This window comes from Eschrichtius robustus, chromosome 18, assembly GCF_028021215.1.
Source record: "Eschrichtius robustus isolate mEscRob2 chromosome 18, mEscRob2.pri, whole genome shotgun sequence".
NCBI lineage: Eukaryota > Metazoa > Chordata > Mammalia > Artiodactyla > Eschrichtiidae > Eschrichtius > Eschrichtius robustus.
In genome coordinates, this window is record NC_090841.1 from 42135367 (window position 1) to 42162866 (window position 27500).

Below are 27500 nucleotides of genomic sequence, written 5' to 3' on the forward strand. Positions count from 1 at the left end.
CCTCAATAAGAAATAAAAATAGGCAATATAAAATTAAACTATATGGAAAAATAGAGCAAATGATAAATTCCTTCTCAAGCGCATCATTCAATGGAAACATACTAGCTATATGTTTTTCAAGTATAGTATTTTTCTATGCACACTTTTTTCAAAGATATCTCTGCTGGTGGAGCAACAATTGCATCACTTTCCATAGTATCTTCTTTTGATTTAATACTTGCTTCTAAGTAGGGATGTAAAGTTCCAAGTAGATGAGGTAGTCATATACTGATAAAACCATGACATTTACTAGGTTTCTGAGATTTGGGAGAAAGTGAGGCATTCAGAATCCTTGAGCTCTAAAGTATATTTCAAAATACTATTATCTCTGAAATCTCCTATATTAATGCAATAATATTAATTACTGGAATATTTATGGCATATCAAATATACCTTCAGTGCAAATTTACCAAAACTAGTGCACATACACATATATATATGAACTGGAGTGGTTTGTTGATTCTTTTTTAATGTTTTAAAAATATTTGAGCAAATGCTTAACCAAAATAATATTTGTACCAGAAGTGACCCAAGTTATGCTATTCCAGGACAAAGTCATTGGATTTATAGAGAAGCTGCATTTTGGTAATAATGAAAATCAAAAAGTAATATACATGTAACTCTTGTATGTGTTTCCTATGATATTTTACAGTGTTGAATACAAAGGTTAAGAATTAAAGTCTGAAAGGAAAGACACAAAAGAAAAAGACAAAGGAGAAAACACCAAAGGACGATACACGACTTTTACAAACAGCTCTTACAATTATTGAACTGTAGGCTTAATAATAAACCCTCATCTATATTTAAAAGTTATTGTCTCCTTGTCTCCTGCTCTGTCCTGTTCAGCCTTCAGCTAAACAGTAAATGAAGTGTCCACATGACAGACTATTCAGAAGAACTGGCTCTCTGATTATTTATTTAACAGTTTTATTTATTTATCAGTTTTGCCAGATGAATAAACATGTTTTCCATACATTATCTTAATAGACTTAATGATTTAAAAACAATATTATACAATGTCATGTGTGGCTCAAATTGATTGCAGTTTTTCTTCTGTAATTCCCAGTGTTGGATAGAAGTATTCATTTATCATGTGCTAGTGCCATTTTTTTTTTTTTTTTTTTTTCCAAGAGTAACATTGGCTGAGTTCACTTTTTCAAGTACAGTTCATTATTCCGGATAACAGGGGCATCCACCTCCTTGAGGGTCTGCCAAGATCTGTAGTATTTAAAATGCAGTTTGGGAGAGTGAAAAGAAAATCAGAGGGCTGCCATCAGCATTCATGCAACTCTTCAAGCTGCAGGCAGCCCTTTCATCTGTGAATGGTCCTTGGGATTAGAGTTTGCAGAGGAACAAGGCTCACGCACGCACTTATTTTTCTCACACAAAATCAGAATTAGGAGGACAGGCAGTGGGAACAAATAGCTAGTTCATTGCCTCTGGCACAGAGGGTCACTGCAACATTTTTCGTGTGTCTCTCAGTGGTACGAAAAATGTATACATTTTCCTCCTGAATATATGCTGAACACATAATATGAGTATAACTGCAGTGAGCACTTTTCATATTCATTCATCCATTTCATCAACACATATTTATTGAGTATTTCTTGTGTGGTAGGCATTGTTCTAGGCACTGGAGATACAGCACTGGACACAACTTCTCACAGAGCTTTCATTCTAACTGGGGAAACTCCTAAATACATTAGATGGCAACAAGTGCTTGGCAAAATATGCTGAAGGGAATAGTACTGGAATTCTGGAGTAAAACCCACTTGCTTCTTCGTAATATCAGATGAATTAGTAGGTTTTCTTTCTGCTCTCACTGTAATGGTGGCCCAAATCTGTGTGCAATATCATCAATAATTAATCATAGCAAGGCATAATCAATATTTTCCATAGGTATAAGGTTACCAGATAAAATATAGGATACCCAGTTAAATTTGAATTTCAGATAAACATAAATATTCCTTTAGTATGGGTATGTCCCAGATCATTCATGATACACATAAAAAAAAAAATTATTCATCGTTTATCTGAAATTCAAATTTAACTGGATCCTGTATTTTATTTGCAACCTAACTAGGTGGCATTTTTTTAAAGTAGGCCGTCCTAGCCTAAATAGCAGCTTTTATCTGAAGCTTGAAAATTCATATCAAAATTATCTAAACATTGCTTAAACAAAAGTTACAAGGAAATGAGAGCCATTGTATTAATGCTTCTGCGCATTACATTAAAATAATTTGTTAAACTAAAATTGTGGTGGTTCTTTTGTGTTGTGTGATGTGAAAGTCAAAATCCTCTAGCTAATGACTAATCTGAGATTGCAGAGCCTACTCACAGTCAAAAGAGTTCAGAATTGAGTGGTTTTCAATGGATCTGTTAAAACACTAAATGTCCTCACTGAAAAACTATTAGATTAGTTTAAAAATATTTAGATTAAAAGTAAAATATTAGCTAAGAGTGTCTTGAGGAGGCAGTTAATTTAGTAGTTGAAAGTTAAATTCAAGACCCTATCCTCCAGTCATCAGCATTGTGACCTTGAGACAATAATTCATGAACATAAGCCTGTTTGTTTGTTTGTTTTGTATGGGAAAAAGACACTTAATTTGTAAGGTTGCACTGAGTATAGAATGATTTCATCCAGGAAAAGAATTTATCTCATTGCCTAGCATATTCTAAGTACTCAATAAATGGTAAATATTGTTATTAAAGTTCATACTGTGTTACAAATTATGTAGTGTCTCCTACTTTTCTTTCATTAAACATGTGGTAGCAATTACAGTTCTTAGAGGTAAAAAATTATAAACTATTCATAGTAGAGGCAAAATAGTCTCCTCAGGCATAAAATACTTCATTTTACCAAAGTTAGTCCTAATTTCTGTGCTGTCCTAACTATGTTACTTACATAAAGACACTGGATCAATATCTTATATTCCTATAGATCAGTGTTCTCATAGTACTAATAAATCAGTCTCAAAGTGTATGTGATTCAGTTGATTATGGGCAAAGAATTCCAAACTCTAAACATCTTCTAAAAGGAATACAATGCAGATTGCTGGCTACTGTAAAGTAGTAAATTTTTCAAACTAGTATATGCCTAAGTAATAATCAAAATGACTGACGAAATTTTCCAGGAAAGGAATTGGTCATTTGTGAGGCTATTTAATAATTTACTTAATTATTATTACGTGACTACATATTTTATATATAATCATCTTTTTCATAGAAAGCATGAATAAATTGAGCATTACCTAAGTAGCAAAAAGCAAATAAAATATAGCACATTTTTAAATGCTTCTTCAAACATCCTGCAATGTAGTAAGCATTCAGAAAAATTTTCCAGAAGTCTGAATAAATAAAGGAAAAAATGAAAAGTTTAGATAAATGAAATAATTTTTTAAATAAATAAAAATGTTTGAATGAGAGAATGAATCAATAAATGGAGTGTACAAAGAAGAAATTTGCTACTTTGGGAAGAATTTGAGTCAGAAGGTATTTCATAGCTGCATGTTTTTTGGCATATTTGTCCTTTAAAACACAAGATAGACAGGTAGAGATAGAGTTACATATAAAAGCTGTTAAAAATATTTCAGTATATAATTATTAGAGAAATGCAAATCAAAACTACAATGAGGTATCACCTCACACCAGAATGGGCATCATCAGAAAATCTACAAACAACAAATGCTGGAGAGGGTGTGGAGAAAAGGGAACCCTCTTGCACTGTTGGTGGGAATGTAAATTGATACAGCCACTATGGAGAATAGTATGCAGGTTCCTTAAAAAACTAAAAATAGAATTACCATATGATCCAGCAATCCCACTACTGGGCATATACCCAGAGAAAACCATAATTCAAAAGGCACATGCACCCCAATGTTCATTGCAGCACTATTTACAATAGCCAGGTCATGGAAGCAACCTAAATGCCCATCCACAGACGAATGGATAAAGAAGATGTGGCACATATATACAATGGAATATTACTCAGCCATTAAAAGGAACGAAATTGGGTCATTTGTAGAGACATGGATGGATCTAGAGACTGTCATATAGAGTGAAGTAAGTTAGATAGAGAAAAACAAATATCGTATATTAATGCATATATGTGGAACCTAGAAAAATGGTACAGATGAACTGGTTTGCAGGGCAGAAATAGAGACACAGATGTAAAGAACAAACATATGGACGCCAAGGGGGGAAAGTGCCAGGGGGAGGTGTGGTGGTGTGATGAATTGGGAGATTGGGATTGACATATATACACTAATATGTATAAAATGGATAACTAATAAGAACCTGCTATATATTTTTTTTAAAAAATCAGTATAACTACAAGTTAGATGTCTATGATACTGATTATAAAGAGTTTATAGAGTATCATTAGGTTTAAGATTAAACTTTTAATACATTGTGTAATTTTCATAAGCTGCTCTTATTGCCTGGGGAAACATTCTAATGTCTAAAACTTCAAGGAGACCATACTGATTTTTAAATAATTATAAAGTTCTACATATTTATGACCACACACATTTCATCTGAATAAACACTGCAAGAAAAATAAAACAACGAAATTTAGTGTTAAAAATGTATCTTCATTTTGCTTTACTGGTACAAAGAGGCAGCATTATAGTTAACGTTTTGTTCCAGTTGCTTGGAATGAGAGGACAAGTCACATCGTTCACTCAAACCTCCAATTCCCCAAACTAATAGTGCTAGGAAAGAGGCAAGGGGAATAGACAGAGTTTGAACCTCACCCTAAAGGCTAATAGAAGACAGTTCTGTCAAACTCCTCCAAGCAGGGGATACCCTGAGCTACACTCAGGCCCAGAATCAAACTGAGGGACCCTTTAGGCGTGCTACTCCATCTGACCTGCCCATCATTATAGGACAACACAGGAAGTAACCATGCCTAAAATAGTTGGGAAATAGATTTAAAATATTTTGGATCAAAATCAGTATCTTGAATTGTGAGATAAGGAAAATGTAACTGTCAATAAGGAAAACAGAAAGGAGATGATCTCTATAGAATATAACCTTGAATTTTAGCAAATGAATTGGCTGAGGGACCTCTCAAGGTCTCCTTTACTCTGCCTTTCATTCCATGGAGACCCCAGCTTGGTGTGTCCTATGTGAGATCTCTGAGTGTGTCAGCACAGCTGTGAGTCTGCGATGAGCTGTGGAGGGTGAGCACATTGTAGCTAATGTCAGAGAGGAAGGGGACGCTTAGCCATGGAGAAAAGAAACACTGTAATCCAGGCACCCATGCAATTCAGTAAAAATGAAAAAGTCAATGCCACTTACCAGGCTCTCTAACTGCAAATCAGTACTGTCTGCCTGCAGTTCATTTGAGGCCAAATAAACAAGCAATTTAGAGATATAAGGAAAATAGAAAAACACTCCAAATGAAATAGAAGACTTGATTTTTATATCAATAGTGTTTTGAGTACAATATATACATTAAATTACTACAAATAAAATACATATTTTTGTTAACTTAAAACAATTATGTATCATCAAAGCGGATGTTGTATTTTGTCATATCTTGACAGCAATTTTATTTCACAAGTTACTCTTTCTATAACTCATATGCCTATTAGTGTAACATGAATCAGTAATTTATGAATGTTTACCACATAAAGATAAACATAATGGAAAACAGTGGTGGATTTTTAGTTCTAAAGACTCTATGAAACTCTATACTTTCTACATACGTTTGGCAGATTATTTTGAAGAGCTGACCATTTGAGAATTTTAAAGTTCTTTATTCAATACCACCTAAACTATTATAATCATGCATATTACCTTTCCTCTGATTTCATATTGAAAAAAGTCATTACAAATAATTCTTTTTGAGAACTAGAAAGTAAATAAAAATGTCAGAACAGTTGAAATACATTCCCCTATGTGCTTCAAAACACATTAGTATGTCATTCATGGAAATATCCCACAGGTTTTTCCTCACTTACTTACTCAAATTGTCTCTTCAGTTTATCAACTCAAATTTGATTAGAAGCATCACACTGGAAGGAAGATGTGAGGACATTGATACAGTGAGGAGAGATAGCATTTCTTACTTATTAACAGTAATATTGACACTTTTGAGCTCTTATTATCTGCCAGACCGTATTCAGGACACTCTGCTTATATCACTTCTAATATTTCTAACATCCTCTATTTAAGATAATTATAGTATTATTATAATGAAACAGCACACATGTGAGAGAGAGACAGAGAAAGAGAAATTGAGAGAGGAGACACTGAGAGTTCACAACATGACTAGAAAGTACAGGGTCAGTGTCAACCTTGATTTGCCTTATTCTGAAGCAGGTGTTCCCAGGGCCCTGCACATCATAAAACACCTTCATACCTTCTGTACCTTGTTTGGACAACGAAAGAACTAAAGATCTAAAGCCTTCTGACTGTGCTAACATCACGTAAGATGGGTAGACTATGGGCTAATTTCCCTTCCCCCTTTCTTATGCTGCTTGCCGCTTAGGTCAGAATTTTACTGCATGTGGAGTATTGGTATTTCTGGCTCGAAATACCTGAACTTCTTATTTTAAATCATAACCTTTTACTGTACAATAGTTTTGACTTAGGAGAGATTACTGAAGAGTTACTGTGAGATATTCTATAGCTATTTCTTAAGGAGCTTAAACCAGAACTCAACATCCTCTTCTGAATGAAGATCCCTCTTTGACTTTATTTAAAAATATATTTCCTTAATAAAAAGAGGCCTTGAGGAAATATTCCAATGAGGCATCATTCTTCCTATGATAGGATGCTACCTTTCCTAAGCCTGGGCTTGTTGTTTTGTGGGGCCCCTACATCTATTTTTGGTCCCTAGACATAGTTTCACAATTGTCATTCGGTTTAGTCTAAAACTGCATCTTTAAAAACATAAAATATAATCTACTCTCTTCCTTGACTAAAGCAACTTTTTTTTTTGATTCCTGGAATATTTTAAAAGCTGTTTCAAGTTTTCTTTTTTTATTCCTAATGTGAAAGTGTTTCTCATTTGAATGCTCAGGAATGATAAAATACCAGTTCATGTCAAAACACAAAAACATGGGGGGGGGGGGGAAAATCAATGAAACCAGTGCCTGCAGTTAGGAAGTTTATGGTTTAATTCTTTCCTTCTAATGAGCATTTAAATCAAAATTGTTATTATGTTATTTTTAACTGTGCTTTTAATTTGCAGAGATTAGCTGGGAAATTTGCCCAAAGTACAGTATATTGCCTGTTTGCAGATCTGACTGAGAGCTAGGTTATTACTAATTACAAAGAAATAAAGAGTTATCTGGCCAATTAGTAGGAATAAATCTGTAAAGTTTCAAAATTCAAGTGAAGATCAGGAATCTGGAACATAATAAGATTTTCATTAATATCCCTTATATATAACTAAATGTTACCAGTTAAACCTACTTGTGGATGCTTGGAGTGATCCTATAGAAATACCAAATTCTCTCCATTCAAAAGCTTTTTTAGACTAAATCTACGTAACATTTCAAACAACTGGTGCTAAGTCACACATTTTAAAAACAAAATTTGACTGTCTGTGTAAGAAAGGTGAAATGCAGAGCTAAGATATTATTTTGATGATTCAAGATTCACTAAAAAAGCAACAACTACCTTTCCTCAACTAGCCAGGAAGAAACAGGAATTTAGGAAGGATAAGTCTCATGCTTCTTTACTTGTGTATTAATTATGAGGACAGAACTGAAGCCAAAGAGTTTGCTTAGGTAACTGCTTAGTTTTACTTAATTCTTACAATAATACTAACATAATTGAAGACTTACTGTGAACCAAGAACTGTACTGAGTTACATGTGTTAACCTGCAATCTGTACAAGTCTATGAGGTAAAAGTCTTATGCTCATCCCATGCTTCAGAAAGGCCACTGGGCCAGAGCAACTTGCCCAGGGTCATGCAGCTTGGCAAATGGAAGAGGCATGATTTGTACTCAGTCTAATGGCACTCCACACATTTCCTCTCAGCATCGTACTTGAGAGGTCTTAAAAATGTATTTATATATTCTAGGTGGATATCTTTACTAAGTTATGCAACCAAAGCCTTAAAATTCCAGAAACAAATTGAAACTCTGTCTCTCCCCTTCTCCCCCCTCACTCCCTCTCCCCATCTCTATCTCCCCCTGCCTTCCATCCATGTTGGCATAGTTTCCCCTGGAAGCAGTCAGATCCTAAAAGCCATAGATTAGATCCTGAAGGCAAAGAAAGTATATAAAAGTCAGTGAACACATAAAGAATCCTAAAATGTGATGTATCAAACAGATCATTAAACAAACAAACAAAAATCATGAATCAAAAACTTCAACCAGAATTTCTCTGTTTGCAACAATCAGGAAAAGACCAACATAAAAGTCATCATTCAATGGTGGAGTAATGCATTTACATTGTTGAGTATAAGCACAAACTGAACTTCTAACGTTGTGATTCTTTTCTAGACATAGAAATATACTACAAACTGATGCTTTTTTAAAGTAAAGAAATGATGTCTCTACCTGGGACAGTATCACAGAACTAACTCTAACATAAGGTTGACTAATCCCTGCTCTGAATTTTAATTGTAATTAAATGTATGCCATAAGTAGATTTCCTCATAATATTTAAATTATATTATTTAATTCATTTAATACTATTTTATTAAATCATCATATTTTAGGGTAGTGTTGCCTGATTTAGAAAAAATAAAATACAGGATGGCTGCTTAAATTTGAATCTCAGGTGAACAATGAATAATTTATCAGTCTAAGTATGTCCCAAATATTGCAAGAAACTGTGCAACATTGCAATATTTGGGACATACTTAGACTGAAAAAAAATATTGTTTATATGAAATTCAAATTTAACTGGCTATCTTGTATTTTATCTGGCAACTTTACTTTACAGTTATTAAAATCTGGCCATCCATGTATCTGTCAGTCACACTAATCTGAATAATTCTCAATCCACTGACAGAAACGTGTGTCAAAATAGTGTTAAGGTTAATTTGGGACATTTGAGACAAGTATCTGTGGTTTCTTCAAAAATTTCAAATTATTTTAAAACTCTAGACAATTTATTTCTCTTATTTATTTTTCTATATCAAGATAAAATAAAAGATATTAGTTTGATTTTGAGTATAGATCCTTTATAATTAGTAATTTATTTCCATGTTTTTCTTATGACATGGCTTTAGAATACTTCTAAGGGACTTCCCTGGTGGCGCAGTGGTTAAGAATCCACCTACCAATGCAGGGGACACGGCTTGGATCCCTGGTCAAGGAAGATCCCACGTGCCGCAGAGCAACTAAGCCCGTGTGCCACAACTACTGAGCCTGCGCTCTAGAGCCTGCAAGCCACAAGTACTGAGCCTGCATGCCACAACTACTGAAGCCCACATGCCTGGAGCCTGTGCTCCACAACAAGAGAAGCCACTGCAATGAGAAGCCTGCGCACCTCCATGAAGAGTAGCCCCCGCTCACTGCAACTAGAGAAAGCCCTCATGCAGCAACGAAGACACAATGCAGTCAAAAACAGAATAAAATTAAAAAATAATAATAATAAAGAATACTTCTAAGAGTTACTGAAATCAGTAAGCTCCTTATTTTTAGATACAGCTACTGATTTGCTTATCTATTTATCACTTTTAACACTCTCAAATTATTATAAACACTGATATACAAAGAATATTTTTTTCCTTTAAGGCAGACCACACATCCAGGGTTAATTAATGCCATTCCTCTTTACCCACTCTTAGCAGAATGGATCACATGGCAGCAGGCAGCTATGGAAATGCAATTCTTTGCAGCACACCAATGAAAGTTGACATTACCCTTCCTTTACACTAGGAGGCATATTGTTCCTACAGATTTTTCTACTATAACACTGAACATACTATTCAGTGACTGCTTCGACAAGCTCAAATGCAACTGAATATTACTAACAACTTTTAGATATTTATGATAAACAAGTACTCAAAGCTAATTCTTTTTGGGATTAAAGTCATACTTGAAATTGATGAGATCTAAAACTTGCCAGCAGAGAAAGCTTGTGTTCCTGCTGGTTTTACAGCCATCTTTTAACCACTTTAAGTAATAAACGATAAAATCATCTCATTGCAATCCTCTTAAAAATAAAATAGTAATGAAACAAAAAGTGTATTTTGAATAATTAATATTATAATAAATACTTTAAAATCATAAAGTGAACATAATTTATTTAAAGTGAAATAATGAATATACTGGAGTATACATATGCTTTATTATATAAGTTTTTATCAGTCTTTAGCAAACTGTGGTGTTTTGGAACTGCCCATCAGATATAAGTATGAAAAAAGTCACATGAAAAGAATTTAAAATATAAAGTATTCAGAATCTGAAACTCATTTTTAGAATTTTTTTCTTCTAAGGTATAACAATGATTTTGCATTTCAAAATTCTCCGTGGTAATTTTGAACACTTGACTGGAAACTTCTGCTAAATAATTAAGATACATGTTTTGATTCTTCTACATATTTTCACTGTCTATAGATAATAATAACAATACAAAAATAATGATACCTGTAAACCAAGCCTGCAGTATGTGCCAACAGCCCTGTGGACCCAGGGTCAATGAGTTAGATGAAAGGTTATTCTGAATCCACAGTCTGTGTTCTTAATCACAACTCCACAATGCCTCCCAAAAAAGCCAACAATGACTATATATAGGACTCAAACCTCCCCAAAACTTTCAAATATCTTTTTGATTCTACCCTAATTTTTGTTGTCTTTGCTCTCACTCCACTCCACCCTCATCTTTGCCTGCCCTAAATGTTGTTTGTTATGATTTCCTTCTTGGAATATCTTCCAAGAAGATAGTCCCTTGGAAGATAGTCCCTTGTCTATCTTCATAACTACATTTACTCCTCAAATTTCAGTCACCTTCTATGTTGTCAGTTTCCAGTTTCCAACTCAGAATCATATTCTTAGTCCCTAGATACATTTATCTAGGAACTTTGTACACCTATCCAAATTTTTAAATTTTTTAAGGATTGTTTCCTAAGCTGAGTTTTTATCTCATATTCTCTAATTTATTTAATTGTGTAATTTTCCGGTAAGTCTAGCAAACTAAAATCATGGAATACCATCAAGTCTTTCTATTCTCTTATCTGCTGTATCCAATTAGAATGTATTCTATCCGCCCCATCATTCAAAATCTGGTCCAACCTATACCTCAATCCAGGTTCATTTCTTGTCACAGACTGGAACAGTGGTATATTAACCATTTGTTGAGCATCTGTGTTTCAGGCACTGTGTTAAGTGATTATTTATATCAAATAACTGTAGTTTTTATAACAATATTCTCAAAGATATTAATAACCCCATTTTGGAGGTTAGTAACCCGGGACCACATGGTAGAGCTAAGCATAACTGCATGTGCCACAAAAATACTGAACTGTTCACTGCTTATCCATCTAGCCATGACATTTCATAGCACCAAGAAACCTGTGCTGCCAGTGGGTGCTCACACACACACACACACACACAGAGGCACACGCACATATTTTATTTACTTAAACAATTTCTGTTTATCCAATGTCACTTGTTTAAAGGATCACTCTATAGAATTTTTATTGATTTCTTATTCAAGACTTATTCTATTTTAAACCCCACATTTTTTATGCTTATAATTGGCATTTATTCTAGTTCACTAATGTTGTTGGTATCTAGTATTTTCTCTCTTTCAAAAATCAATATTTCCTTTTTTTTTTTTTTGTCTTGTTTTTATGGTCTATAAAATGCTCATAGCCTGCCCCTCAGAGAAAATATAATTTCAAAACAATTTCAGGAACTTTACAAGTTCCCTCAAGGCCTCTCCGACCAAGGAACTCACATTAGAACTCTTGTTCTCACAGTAACTCAGTTTTTTTTAAGTTTAGTGAACCTTGGTTTTAATGCCTGTCCCCAGAATCTAGCAGCGTACCTGGCACATAGTAGCCTCTGCATGAGTGTTTACAGAACGAATAAACAAATGAACGAATCGTGGAAAAGTCATGTGAATAAAGGTTCTTAAACGACAGACCTTGAATTGTAAGATATTTCAGAATTACTAAGTCATATATAAATTGTGGCAGACAAACTCTAGTGTGACCCCTCAGGTTCCCAACCTCCTGGAGTTCATTACCATATGTATCCCCTTCCCTTGAATGTGGGCAGGACCTGAGACTTGCTTATGACCAATAAAATATGGCAACAGTGATGGAATGTCACTCCTGTGAATATGTGAAGTTATGTAAGAATGCATGTTGCTACAAACTCACTCTAGAGACTGTCTCTCTAACTGCCCTTGAAGAAGTAAGCAGTCATGTTGAGAGGCACATGTGGCTAGCCCCTGAGGGTGGCCTGCAAGGGCTGAGAGCAGTCTCCAGCACACAGCCAGTGAGATAGTCTCAGTCCTACAACTGCAAGGAAATAAATTCTTCTAATAATCTGAAAAATCTAGGAAGCAAATTCTTCCACAGTTTAGCCTGCAGATGAAAAAGCAACCTGGTTGACACCTTGATTGCAGGCTTTTGAGACCCTGAGCAGAGGACTCAGCCAAGGCACGTTCAGAATCCTGACTTAAAGAAACTGTGAAATTATGAATGTGCGTTGTTTTAAGACACTAAGTTGGTGGTGATTAGCAATAGAACATAGATGGTAGATAGATACATATATACGTATCTACCTACATAAGAGATGAGTAGATGTATATTTTGTTTGTGATCTACATGGCTTAATCTAGAAAATGTTCTGACCTCTCTGATTTTAAGGGGAAAGGAGTTAGTAATAGATAGTTTTTAACTTACATTTAGAAAAATATATTTAATAAAGCAAAAAATTAAAGTTTTATAGCAGTAAAAAAATCAAATTTTGTTCTTTTATTGCCTTTTTTTCCCCTTAAACTCAAAGTACAGTAGGATTGATTACTTTTTCTCTATACCATTCTATGAGGAACTCTAGATTCATTAACTCAGGGGCCACTATTGTGGGATCACCCTGAATTGATTACAAAAATCCCATGGGGAAGTGAACACAACAAGTGACAATATGAAACCTCTGAACAATTTTCTTTGGGTTAATATAATTAGTTCAACCCAGGATACGTATTAAAAAAATAAACACAGTTCATAAAAATTATTGTATAAAATACTGTGCCCCCAAAATCAAATTCATGTTTAATTCCCAAAGCATATTATGGTTAGTGATTTTTTTTCTTGCAGGTTAGGATTAGTACAATTTCTTAGGACTGAAATTTGATAGGGTAATTATGTTTTTTTTCTAGATTTTGCTGGAGTATTTTAAAATTTTATTAACTTGACTTTTTTTCTCTCTAAAATGACAGCCTCATTTAAAATCTCATGCCCAAATATTTTAAATTCTCGATTTTCTTAGCATGTGTGTCCTATATCTTTAAGACTGACAGGAAAAAATATTTTTAATACAATTTTTTACTTGATGTAAAAAATATATATTCTAAGAATGATTTTTTTCTCAGCTCTGTATCAGGTGCTTTCCATGAAAATTACAAAATAAAAATATAATTTGACTACATTATTAAAATTGTGGAAAATATAGACAGTTAAAAAGAAATCAATACTCCAAACTGAAGATAACCACAGTTAACATGACATAGGACTTCCTAGGTTTATTATTTGTTTATTTGCTTTACCTTGATAGAACACTTAATTTGTCTGACTGTATATTCATGTGTTTGTGAAATATTATTTTTTTAGTCAACAAATATACATTGCTGTCCTACTATATTCCAGGTACTGTTATGCCTGAAGAATAGAAAGGTGAGCAAATAGTCTTTAGAGATTAATGGGAGAGACAATTGTGAATCAACTAATCACACAGATTCTCTTTAAGGAAAAGATATAAGTAACATGATAAAGAAAAATTGTTCCAACGAAAAGAGGACTAAATAAGACTAAGTAAGACTCCATATATATGAGTTCTATTCTTGACTCACAAACTATGTAATTTAGGCCAAGCACTTCCCTTTTTACTCCTCTGTATAAAATAATTTTATACTGTGTGGGCTACGGGGGTCCTATTAAGGTTTAATTTTCATTAGCCCAATGCCAAGTAATCCTTGCAGAAGTAGTTCTTTCACAAGTTGTTCGTCTTACAACTCATCTTAGTAATATTCAATGTCTCAAACTTCCTCTTAAAAATGAGATTAGTGCCCCCAAATTTAAAACTCAATGTCAGTGATGACTGTATTGTATTACACACTGTCTTAAAACCTGCACACATTGCAGGTGGTTTCTCTGAATAGTAAAAGCATAACCTGTGAAGTTAGGCACTCCTGAGTTCATATTATACCTCAGCTACTTGCTAAGTAGTTTTGACAAGTAATTTACTTTTAATACTATGTAACTTGCAATATTGGCGTGGAATCATAAACAATATATTAAAACATTTACTAACATTCCTGACTCATAAGTAGACCTCAGTAAATATTACCCATAAATATACCAGGTATCAAAACTATCCTTAGTGAGAAATTCACCAGCTGAATTCATACACAGTCCAGATAGAGGTAGAAGCATATGACAGTCAAGGCTTTAATAATATAAATACAATCTGAAATTTTGAATGTCATTAAACAGAAGAAAATCCTTAAAATTAACATTTAGAAGAAAAATAGATGAAAAAATAACTCCATTCATGATTCTCAACGGGACAGGATTAGGACCTAATTCTGAATTAGTGGTAATAAGTTGCTCCCGATCTAATTACATAATTGTTTTTGTTTCTTTTTAACTTAGTGAAATTGCTTCATCACTCTAGCTATATGTCTTAAAAATTAAAATCCTCAATTGAAAATCCCCTTACTATTTTCTTAGAATTAATGGTTTTATTGAGTTTTACATGGAGGGCACGATCATATTAGTAAGTTAACTTTTTAAGGAAATATGATTAATTCTGTTATTTGGGAAAGGGATAAATCTTTTTATGTAGAAAAACTGACAAAACTCACTGCAAGAAATACTGCATGTGTGTGTGCCATTTGTGGGACAGTTGGCTAAGTATGCACTAGGACTCAGAAATGCCTAGAACATAGAGACACTATCTCTTTGGTGGCCAGAGGGCTACATTAAAGCCTAAAGGTATATTAAAGCTTAAGTTTCCAAAAACTCCCCCACATGATACCATTTGTATTAATTTCTTTAAAAAATGCATAATGAAAAAAATTACTATGAAATTAGTACTAAATTCTATTTTCATTGACAATCATTATATTTGAAAAACTAGGAATCCATACAGATATAATTCTTAATAACTCTATAGATAATATGAATTTATATGGATATTGCATTATTGCTATAAAATCATGACTCTTCAAGAGACAGACAGAAAATTCCACTGAATACAATGGAAATGGTTTAGATCTACATAGCAAGATTATTACTGTTGAAGATTATTGCTTCAATTATCTTGTACCTTACTCTACAAATTCTTCAAAGTTAATTACAAAAATGTGACTGCAGAATTTTAAGATAATATATCATAATATTATACTAATATGAATTACTGTTTAGTTATGGATCTCAATGTTTCTGGGCTAGTCTAATGAATTCTCCTCTAGACGTTTGCAAAAGAGGTTAAAATTAAAGTCTCTTTAAATGTCAAAAGAAGTGTTAGCCTCCAGGGGCTCTCTGGGCTCCACCTTTCCCTATCTGACTCTTATCCTTCCTTCCCAATCATGAATAAGGACGGTTTCTCCAGCAAGGAGCACTGTTCCGGTTTAACACATTTTTATGAACGTGATTCTTCTGAGTGAAGTCACTGTGTTGAGGTTGAATGTTGGAACGTGCAAGGGTGCGTCTTCCCTTGGGTCTTTTTTTCCATGTGACAGGATTGGTAAAAATTCTGGGGAGCTCTTCAAGCAGGCTTGAAAGTTTTCCCCCCACACCCAGCTTTAGAATCTCTCATGTCTTCTCCTATTTGGCAGGTTGCCCAGTGCTATTTTCCAGGTTTAAGAAATTGTTGGGTGAATAACGACACATATTAGATAAAGGCCTGGCCTAGGGTAGCTTAGCTTAACCATATTGCAGCATACATTTTTTTGTTTACTTTTACTTCTGTGAAAATAACTGGTGAGCTATATAGACAAATCCTAAAACCATTTGTGCCAGTGTGTTTAAGATAGAGCTTTTCTGTCTTGGTTTTGGAGGAGGCCCAAAGACCAGAGGAGCCAACCACTGCCATGTGCAGAAGAGGTGGTCAAGAACCAGTTTTGGGACCCTTGCCTTAATGCCAATAAGAGATGTTTTAAAACTGGAGAAGGGGAAGTTGCAGACTAGGAAATCTGTTTAGAAAGAGCTGTCCTACATATCCAACCTCTTTACACAAGTCCAGCAAATGTTGAGACAATGGAACCACAGGTTCAATGGTCCTTAGACTAATCAGAACCAAGAAATCTAAGGAGAATTTTTGACCAGCTCCACCAAATGCTGTGAGATGAGTAGTTGCCTCTTTGGATATGGCCTGACATTCTGGATATGTGCAGTCAAAAGATGCATGTATGTTTTCCTTATGAGACCAAGAAAGAGGACATGAAAGATTAAGAACCAGAACTGGTATGTAATTTGCTTAGATTTTCCTAAAAGATTGGCTGAGAAAAACTTCAGCAGAAAGAAGATGCAAATGTAACTCCATATGTCAATGAGAAGAGAACCACCTATCAGAAAAACCTGCAGAGATGGGAGCACAGCTTGAGAGGGGGCATATGTACAAAAGATCCGCCACCACTACCCTGAAATCAAAGAGTCAGTTTAAAATCCTAGAAGGCAGAAAACACCAATGCTGGATTGCCACAACAGAACTAGTTAAGAAAGTCCTTTCATGCTTTTTACCTTTTCTTGGTATTTCTACTTCAACCATAGAATTGCCAGAGGCACTTTAATATCTAAAGCAGTGAGAGAAAGAGCTAGGACATTACAAAAACGTCACCCTAACCCCATTTCACACTATAGACAAGTTTGAAGCAGGTCAAGGTGAGTTAGAAAAAACTTTTAATTCAAATCAAACAGAAATCATGGTCATTACTTTGGACTGGACATAATAATTATTGAATTGGACTTCTAATTTTTAAGTAAAGTGAACTAGTTAGTGATTTAAAAAAATAATAATAATAGAATGACCAAAAAAGATATAGCATTTGCCCAAAATTTTCTTCAAAGGCCGAGGAAGAAGTACCCTCACAGGGCTTACCTGGAATGAACAATGATTTCTGAGGTGAGGTGTGAGTTTGTTGGAAAATAAAGGATTTTGCCAGTCTCATCCCACTCATTCCACTCTTTCAATGTATTGGTTAAAAAAATTATCCAAAATTAAAATAGACAAAAAATGTAAAACCCCACATCATTATCACTCCTCTTCATACTTGTTTTAATCACCATGTTATATATATATATATGTGTGTGTGTGTGTGTGTGTGTGTGTGTGTGTGTGTGTATGTGTGTGTGTATAGTCTTCATTGGAAAAGAGCATTCCACAGGACACTTTTTTCTTTTTCTTCATTGACTATGTTCCACTTAACTATATTTAATCAATTCTAAAATGTAAAAATATCTTCCCATTTTAATATCTTTGACATCTAGATGTCTTTCATAATACGGCTTCTTGCAATTGTATCTGCAGCATTTTTTCTTTTTTCATGGTTCATAAAATAAAGATGCACCAAACAATTTAACAGCCACTATATCAAGCACATTAGACTTGATACATTTCAAAGAATATTACAACAACAATAAAGGCAGCAAAAAACAACTGAATGTCCCTTTACTTGCTCCCCAGAATGACTGTTAAAACTCAAGGGCACAACAGAAAACCAGAAGAACTCCAAGCAAAGTTTTTAAGAGGACTCACCAGAGTTGGGATCAGAGTTGCCATCTGCTTCAGTCCTCTTGTCCGGAGAGGCCTGGTCGTAGAATTCGTCCTGTGGCTGAACCAGAGGAAGAGGGTGTGAGATCAGGGTTCCACTACCCACCGGCTCGTGGTCTCCTAGACCACTGTCACTGCAGCTTTCCTGGGAGCCGTCAGGGAGATGAAAGGTAACCCGGCGCTGCGACTACAAAGAAGACCACAGGACACAACGTTAACATCCCTCCCAAAGGAAGTGGAGGCGGAACGCAAAGCAAAGCAACTTTAACACACAGTGCAATGTCGAGGCAGAATATAAAATACTTGGAACACAGCTGGAAACAAACATTTATTATTTGTCGTTTCCTATGGCATATCCAACTTGCAAAATACAAGAAAGAATTTCAACCTTGTATAATTCAAGAACAAAAAACTTGTGGTATACCATTGAAACTTGTAGAAAGAAAGGCAAAAAAGAATATATATATATGCTAATGGTCAAAGCTATAAAAAATTTTTAAATAAGCAGAAATATAAAAATGTTTGTTTCATAGATTTGAATAAATACATAGATAATGCAACACAACATTCCATTTCTTTTGAATGACCTCGTATTGTGTTTACTTGAGGCTTTTAAGGCAGCTTTTGCAATGAAGTCATTATTGTCCACTGGCCCAGATATTGCTACCCGTCATTGGTTTTAGAGTATCCCTGTTGAAAGGTGTTCATAATCCTACTTTGGCATCTATTTACACAATGTCACCATCAGAAGTGACCTAAAATATGTATATGGGTACTTTAATAAATTTTAGTATTTTAGTAAAATAAAATTGTGCATTTCAGCACAGATCACTGCTTAGTTTTCTTGGTAAATATTCTTTTAGCTGATATAATCTATGAGATAAGAGAACATTTACAGGTGTGTAGGGTGGAGATTTATGCCGTACAGAATTATGTGAGAGTAGTAAATTTGTGCTGTATGTCTGACTACACCTAATTTCCATTTTACTTTGATAACCAAAAGACCTTTTAATATCACATTGCATGTGACTACTTTTACTCAGATTTAATAAAATTATGAATATATAAATAATAAATATATAATATATGGAGATACAATGTATAACAATCATTTTATCTTACCTAAGATTTGTGTTTTCAAGAGACAATTTAAAAATTGTATCCATTTCAAAGAAAACAAATGTAGAGACAAAATGTTATAGGTAGATATACTGCTATTCTATAAATGTATTTCTTATAGACTGACAATAGAACATAGCCTATTTTCTGTGAGTCATTCGTTCAAATCTAGCTCAGAATCATAATGGAGAAGAGCTGATACCACTTTATTGCTGTTCAATGACCTGTGTGAAATGATTTGATAGTTTAGTACATTTTAAATGAACTAATGTAGACACATATAAACTATAATCATAAATGGTCCTAATTGAGTCTACTGTAGCACATTGCACCTTCAAGTACAACTATCTCACTACCATTGTTCCCTCCTCAATAGAGTTTGAAACGTGCCTAGGTAAGTGCTACATAATATGCAAGCAAACTTGAATATTACTATCTGAAATGCATTTCTACTTTTAAGGGAAGGTCATGCTACTGATTTTATTTATTACAGTGTTTCCTTTCCCAGGTGAATTTAACCCTTGAGGGAATAATAATACAAGTATTCTCTGTTTCTGTTTCAACATGCACTTAATTCATATTAAGTGTATGCTTTTGTAATAAAGGACAGTGACCAGGCTGCCTACAATACATAATTGCCAAACATCGCTTTTAAAGTGATTGGCCTACTAAAAAGTCCATAGTCTTAGTGACTAAAGCATCTCTGGTGTTACCTCTGGGGGACTATCTCTTAGTTACAGCTTAAGTGAGTAAAAAGGAAGTCAAAACATAAGACGGACAATGGAACAATCTGAATGATTCTGCAGTCTTCATAAAGCATTTCTGGGAGACGCTTATAAGCCATTATAAAATATTTGTTTCATAGACAGAAGGAAAAAGGAAAATTAACATCTGTGATATTCTTCTAAACTGTTTTAATTACAATAATTTTTTTCCTAGGAAATGTCCAAATCTGCAACATCAGTTATACCTAAATCAGTAGTTCTCATAGTATGGTCATTAGAAATAGTATTCATTGGGCACCTACTGGTACATAGCCTGGTGTTATAATTACTCTGAGAATAATAAGGAAAATATTTTTTAAACTATTTCAAATACAACTTATTAGATTCCATCTCACATATACTATACTATGATATTTCTTTACCACTTTGTAATTGAGAATAACAGATGTAAATCTAGTGTAATTTATTTGCTGTAAGACCCTGTAAATTAGTGTAATACAATGTTTAAACTACTGTGGCTTACGGAACTATTTCTTAATTAATTTGACTCAGAGATGTTTAAGTCTTAATTGGCAAAATTGTGCACAATTTATCAGTCTGATGGGAGGTAGGGGTGGTGATGCATATGGACTAAGAATGGCAACATAGATATTATAGTGTGAAGCAAATTGATCAAGCAAATCAATCTTTAACTTATCATCATAATGACTGATACAAGTGGAATAATGTTTGGAATATCAAGATAGAAGGAGAATATCTGAATAAATTAAAATGAAGGAAAATGAGAATCCATGGTACATTATGAAACAGGAGTTGTGGGTGTCATCAAGGAATGCAGTACTTATTCAGGTTTTGCCCAAGAGCACCAGATGAAGAGCCAGAACCAGATCTCCTGCCTGGGGGTGCTTGCTCGGTAGGGCCTGGCCCTGGACAAGGACATTATGTCTTTGAAGGAGTTCTTGGCCTTGTAAAATGGAGAGAGCAGTGCCTTAAGCAGAGGAGTGTTGTAAAGCTCAAACAGATAAAATAAGAAGTGTTCTTGTTATATAATACATGACACAGAGTAGGTACTCAATAAAAGGTAGCTATAATTCTCAAAGTTAATAGCTTTTAACCTCTGGGGTTATCAGTGTTTAGCAGTTATAAAGATGCGATTCCTTCACCCCAGAAAAAAGTATTGTTCTTTGGGAAGAGACCTGAAGAATCTTGGCATGCCTCACAATGTGCCTGTAGGTGTGTCAGCCCAGAGCCTCTCTGAGGGGAAGCTGCTCTTGGGTGGAAGTGAGGTATGAAGACCAAGAGTTTAGAACATATGGTTTCTCCTCAGAGAAAGTGAAGGTTTCCCCACTATTCTTTCAAAAACCTATGATTGTTTGTATATTCAAAGCGAGACAGAACTTTTCACTTATAGTCTTTGGGAATTTTGCTTTTGGGTTATCCCCATGGAAAGGAGCCCAGTTTGGGTTATAAATATAGTGAAACCCTGCCTGACTGAATTGGGACAACACATGTTATCAAGAGACTACTTCAGACTTTCCAAAGCTTGGGCACTTACATTTTGTTTTCCTGTATCTATTTCTTACCCATTCCATTTTCTCCCATGGGAAACATTATTATTATTTTTGGCTAAGTCTGGTTGAGGGTTTGAATGTCACATTTGTTTATCTGATTTATCACTGACAGGTTAGCTCCAGGTCCCAGGCTGCCCCGAGGAAGAATAATATGGGAACAAGAACTACTAAGGCTGTTCCATGTTATTTTACTTTGGGACTGCTGATATGGATTCTGACCAAGCGAAGCTTCCATCAGAGACCCTGTACTCTATGCCAGCATAAAGGGCCATGCATGCAAATACAGGTATGTCCAGGATACTGTAAGTTGGAAGATGCCACACTGGTTAAGTCTGAGAAACATCACCAAGCACTTTTACAATATTTTTTCTTGTAGGTTAGTATGAAAGAGAGGGAAAATTCAAGATGCCCTGAGAAGATACACATGTTCCTATGTTGGACCCTGTTTTTCAAGAGTCACTGAATGAGTCAGCTAAGAAATCTTAATCATTGCTTTAATGCTTCTCTTGTGTGTGTCTTAACTGGTACAGGATATTATTCACCAATGAGTGATTCACATTCAAGCCTACAATCCCAGTCCCATTAATCTAGATAGATTCCCATGTGCAAAGACTTCGTAGTAAGGTACATTGTGTCTTTGCATAAAACAGCAAAAATGTAGAAAAGAGTGAAATGTCTAATAGGTAACTAATAAATTATGTAATAGCATAAAATTGAATCATTCACAATACTTAAAATAATGTTAATGTTTGTTGATGTGGAAAATATTTATAATCTATTGTTAAGTGTAAAAATGAGGTTTGTAAAGATTTTACTGTGTTGAATTGCATTCCTGTTAATGTGCTTTAGGGTGTGAATATGTGTAAGCTAAGATTTGACTATGCATACACTAAGGGTTTAAAGCGGTGTTGTTTGGTCATGGAATTATGATATTTAAAATTTTTATTATTTTGACTACACTAAAATTTCCATACATTGTCTTTGTAATATCAGAACATATGCTAAGTTTTAATACTTAAAATTGTATTCCTCTTCATCACTTATAGCAAAATAGAACTTAGTCCAAGAGAAAGGAAAAACCTGAGAGACAGTAGTTGGGCTTGCTCTTGAGCTAAGGAATGTCAGACAATCTTCTATCAATCACTGTGTTGCTACCCTAACTTTCATTTTTTACTTTCTTTACCTAGCTTTTTAATCATTGCAATTAAAGATCCTTGCCTTTTCCTTAAATCACAAGATAACATGAATATAGGACTAGGCCAATTATTATAAGTCAAATAAACAAATTTACCAGTTAATGACTGACATTTAAATAATTATTTTTTGGAAAATTGTAAATTGATATTATGGAAGTAGAAACAAAGTGCTACAGAATCGTTTAAATATGGTTTAATTTGTAGAAAATTCTTTAAATACCTTTTTAAGGAAATATTTTGATTTAGTTCCTTTAATCACATTTAAAAAATAATATATCATCTATATGTCTATCTAGTCTCTAAATATTAAACACACACACACATAAACACATCAGCCAGCAGTTACTTATGATGAAGTAAAAGACAAAGTGTTAAAGTTCCATATATGAACTTTTTTGCTTTATCTCAGCATTAAATCTGATGAAGATATACTTTTTCTTTATTTGAAATAATATTTTCATATGTAGTTCTTCTCAAAGTAGCAAAGAAAATCATACCAAAAAGGGTTAAAAACATTTTGGAAACTGGAAACTGCATTTTAATTCAAATATTTCTTATAACATTAGTTAGAAGCATTTTGTTCTTTCTTATTTTTAAAAGAAGATATTTCAATTGAAAATTTAAGAGTAATAGTTAAGAGTATATAGTCTTAGGTTGCAAGCTATGGAAAGAGGAATTTTTAAATGACAAAAGAACACATTTTCAGCTAAAACCACTGATTCAATTCAATAGCAAGTTCCTCAATAGCTTCTTGCCATCTAAAATCAATGTGTACTCTACCTCTTAATAAAATCCAGAATCAAGTAAAACTCATAGAGGTTTAGAAGGTAAATTAAATGCATCCCAAAAAGCAATCTATGGTTACAGTTTAATTTGCTGTTACTTAATACTCACAGGCTTGACTGAAGGGAAACATATCAATACACACATGTTCTTCCTTATTCATGTTTGAGTGCTCTCATCAAGAAACTAAGAAAGAAACTAAGAAATAGTTTTGCGGGACAAAATTATAGGGGACTTTTTAACTGGTGATAAATGAAACATTTTGAGTGCAGAATTATTTTATAATGAGTCATTTTATTATTTGTTACTGGTAAATTGAGTTACTCTCCTATCCTGTTGATTGGAAATTATTGGGTTGGCCAAAAAGTTCGTTCAGGTTTCCGTACCATCTTACGGAAAAAACCCAAGCGAACTTTTTGGCCAACCCAATACTTATGCTAAATGGTTCTGCTAATGAAGAATTTGTGTATTTTTTTTAAGCTGGAAATTATTTAGGGATTTTTCTAGTCTATTTTAACCTGTTACATTTATTTCAAATGAGGAAATGAGGTAAAGTCATTTGTCTATATAGGTTTCACTGGGAATAAAACCCACATTTTCTGATATTCAACATAAAGGGCTATTCATTCATTCATTCATTTAATAAGTAATTTTTGAGAACCTATTTGTGTAGTTCATTAAATAAACCTCAACTAAAACTGGAAGCAGGACAGGTCTGTAGGGAGAGCTCTCACATGCCACAATTCATAGTCAATTACTCCAAACAGGAAGAGACCCATGCTTACATCTCCCACAGTAAGTTGTCTCCTACTTTACTATTCTGGGGAAAGATGAAAACTTCTCTGGCCCCTGGATAGCCCAGCCAGTCAGAGACTGTAGCAGTCCAACCAATGAGAAGCCTTCATACTTTGGACCCCCAGCATCTTTGAATGGACTCTGGTTATTAGAGTTCTTCCCAACTCTTCCTTTTTCCTGTGAAGCCAAGCTCCCCTTCCTTGTTCTCTGGATTTGCCTATGATCCACCATAGTTTGCATAACTTGAATTGTAATTCTTAGGCCTATTTCTGTATAAACTCACCTAAGCTGGTCGAATAACTGGTTGTTACATTATTAAAGCTAACGTACTATGTGCTAGACACCATCCTACCTGCTAAGAACACAATGGTGAACAAGACAAAAACTGTATCACACAACTTCCTAGAAAGTAGAATTTTCTTAAGCTATTCCCTAACAGTTCTGAGCATGCTTTTGATCAGCACCTGTGTCACCTTCTTTATATTTTGATTCCCTTCTAATTCTTGTAAACTATGCAGACTTAAGCAAGGTCAGTGCATGAATAGACCTTCACTGTATTAATCAGCAATAACCTAGGGAGAAAAAAAGAGGGAAGGGGAGAGTATTCTGAATTTATGCCAAACAATCCCCAGGTCTGTTACCATCCTAAGACTGGAATCCATTGCCAATTTGTGAAAATAAAAAATAAAAAGGATAAAAGAGTAACTGAGACTGTTAGAGTAGGCTATTCTTGACTCAAATACAGAATCATTCACTTTGCATATCCTTGAACAATTTTTTCCTCTAGGTAGTTGGAGGAATGTTAACAACCTCAAATAAGAGTTGATGAAATCAAAACCAGCAAGTTTTTCTGAAGAACATATATGCTTGACATTTTATGAGTTTATGATGAATATTTTCTGAATGAAGATGATTTACTCAGAACAGAACTAGGAAACCTAAAGGGGATGCCGCAGAAATTAAGTATCTTTGTCCATCCTCCAAAGATGTTTTCCTGTGGGAAAAATTCTCTGTCTCCCCAGAAAGCAATTTGCAGGGAGTGTTGCCCTGTTTTAAAAGTATCAAAATGAAACATGATAACAATCCACTAGCAGTCAGCATTTCCTTCTTTCGTCTTTAACGTTTACATTTCAGAATATTTGGAAGACAAATAGGAAGGTTCAGTTTTTGTTGGAGAAAGATGTATAACAACTTCACTGACCTAGGTGATGGATGTAAAGGTGTCAGCATCTTTAAAACGAATTTTTTGATTCCTAGCATTATCTATGCTACATAAACTAGAACTAGGGTGCAGATGATAACTGGCCATAAAAAGTTGAATGGCATTTTCAGGGGAAATGGGGAATGCTTGTCTATACCATACTTACTGCTCTGTTAACCAGTTTGCTATCTGCTGCTAAGCAACTGCTTCATTTCAGGATAGAGTTTTTGTCTTTTGTTCTAACTTCAGTACTCAACTGCATGTTTAGTGTAGGAAGCTTGTTTCAGTGTGTGTGGGAAACTCACAGTAACTTAAACTAAGCCTGTTTCCTTTGCTTTGTAAATGTCTTATTGTGAAATGACTTCCTTAAATTTAAGACATACTTTTTGTGCTTTGTAAGTAAAGTGCATTGAATACTTCATAGGACTTCATATGGCTGGGAGACTTGTGTTACTGATATATGATGAAATTTTTAGTGTAATTGTATTTTTATTTCCTTTGGATCTCATTATGATCTGTGAGAAAGTCAGGTAGTATTTCTCTCCACATGCAAAAACAATTGATAGCTTTAAGGAACTTGAGAGAAAATTAAATTCTTTGTACTGTTTTTGGGTGTAACCTTGGCGCTTGAATTTAAACATATGAAACTAACATAAAACAGGAATCTCCTCCCTACATCATTTTCCCCTGTGGGACACCAGAGAAAGGGAAAAGGGTTAGGATCAACTTTCCTCCTTGGTTTGATGGCATCACCCCACTCTTAAGTTTCTTCTAGGGTCCAAAGCAAGTAGAGAGGATTAAGAATTGTCAGCATTGTTGGTTATTTTGCTCCTTATAATTCTTATTTGGTTCCTGCTATCAGAAACACCCTCAACCTATTTCGTACAGTTAAATGTTGCCCAGTAGGAATGCAGCACGTTATCTGAGCATACAAAATATAAAATGACTATATTAAACAGAAGCAGCTGCTCCTGAAACTACAAGCAGCATTCTTGCATCTATAAATTATATGTACAGAAATAGGCAAGAAACAACTCAGCAAGAGTCCTTTCCAATTTAGTTTTCTGGTATAAACAAATCCATGTGATGCAGGAAGTTACCCTTATCATATTTACAAAATCTGCATACATAATAGTTATAGCAATTTAATTAGAAATTCCACTAAGTTATCACTGTTGTTAGATAAAAATACAGAACCCACTGATATAGCATGTGGTCTTTTACCAAAAGTGAGCCTTCTTTGGATAATAAAAAATCACTAAAAATATGCATCAGATCTGTCAGTATTGTTAACAGAAATAGCGTCTGATTTGGTGTTTAGGATTCAAGATTTCTTCTCAGGCAATTTTAGCACAAGTAACAAAAGAGGTAATGGGCATCTCCCTAGCATTCCCCTCTGTTAATAATTCTCAATACAAAATAAGACTTGTAAAACAAAAATAGACCATATTTTCTTTAAGTAAGTTGTAGTTTTCAAAAGGTAGTCCTTAGATTATACTTATATATTATATTATATTATAATTATCTTCAGACAATGGGTACTCGACTCAAGAGTTTGAACATGCACGCATACACACTTTAAACCTCCCTTGTGTATTCAAGCACAAGATCATAATTGCCTAGTAAGAGTGAAAACTAGTAATCCAAGGCTTTAGAGGACAAATCATGTTATTTCAAATTAAATAATGTAACACAAATGGAGAGGTAGAAGAAGCAAGAAGCAATCTGTATAAATTCTCCAGGAAATACTATTATTGTACAATGATAGGTTGTTTAAAAGTCCTCATGAAAGTTTGTTAGTTTGCACCTAAAAAGTGGTATGATCTGTCTCAATGGACCTTGTGTCAAACACTGCAGTTTCATTTTATTTATTTAACTTTTTGTGTTATTTTTTGTAGTATAAAGAAGAATGTTAAAACTTTTTAGAAGCAGTGAAGGAATAAGAAGTTATTTGAACTAGTCCTCACACACGTAAAGCATATCTGTCCCTGACAGTCTATGGATTACAAATAATTCTGAGCCATCAATTATATCTTCTTCAACAAAAAAGAAAAATGGTGATGGGAATGATATTGCTGGAGGAGGAGCCTCTTTCTAGTCTATGATTCATATGATTCGTATATGGAGAGTGTTCTATAACTATTAATTACTACAG

General features: G+C 34.2%; 1 protein-coding gene across 1 annotated transcript in view; it reads right to left on the minus strand.

Annotated features, from left to right (window-relative positions):
* Window positions 1-18938, minus strand: part of LOC137751860 (protocadherin-9-like) — a 337029-nt gene extending 318091 nt beyond the window's left edge. Inside the window, exons 1-2 of the mRNA XM_068526519.1 lie at window positions 18852-18938; window positions 17941-18142 (exon numbers count right to left, since the gene is read on the minus strand). Of these exons, the coding sequence (XP_068382620.1) occupies window positions 17941-18142; window positions 18852-18938 (289 nt within the window). The remainder of the gene's footprint in view (window positions 1-17940; window positions 18143-18851) is intronic.
* Window positions 18939-27500: the final 8562 nt, after the last annotated feature.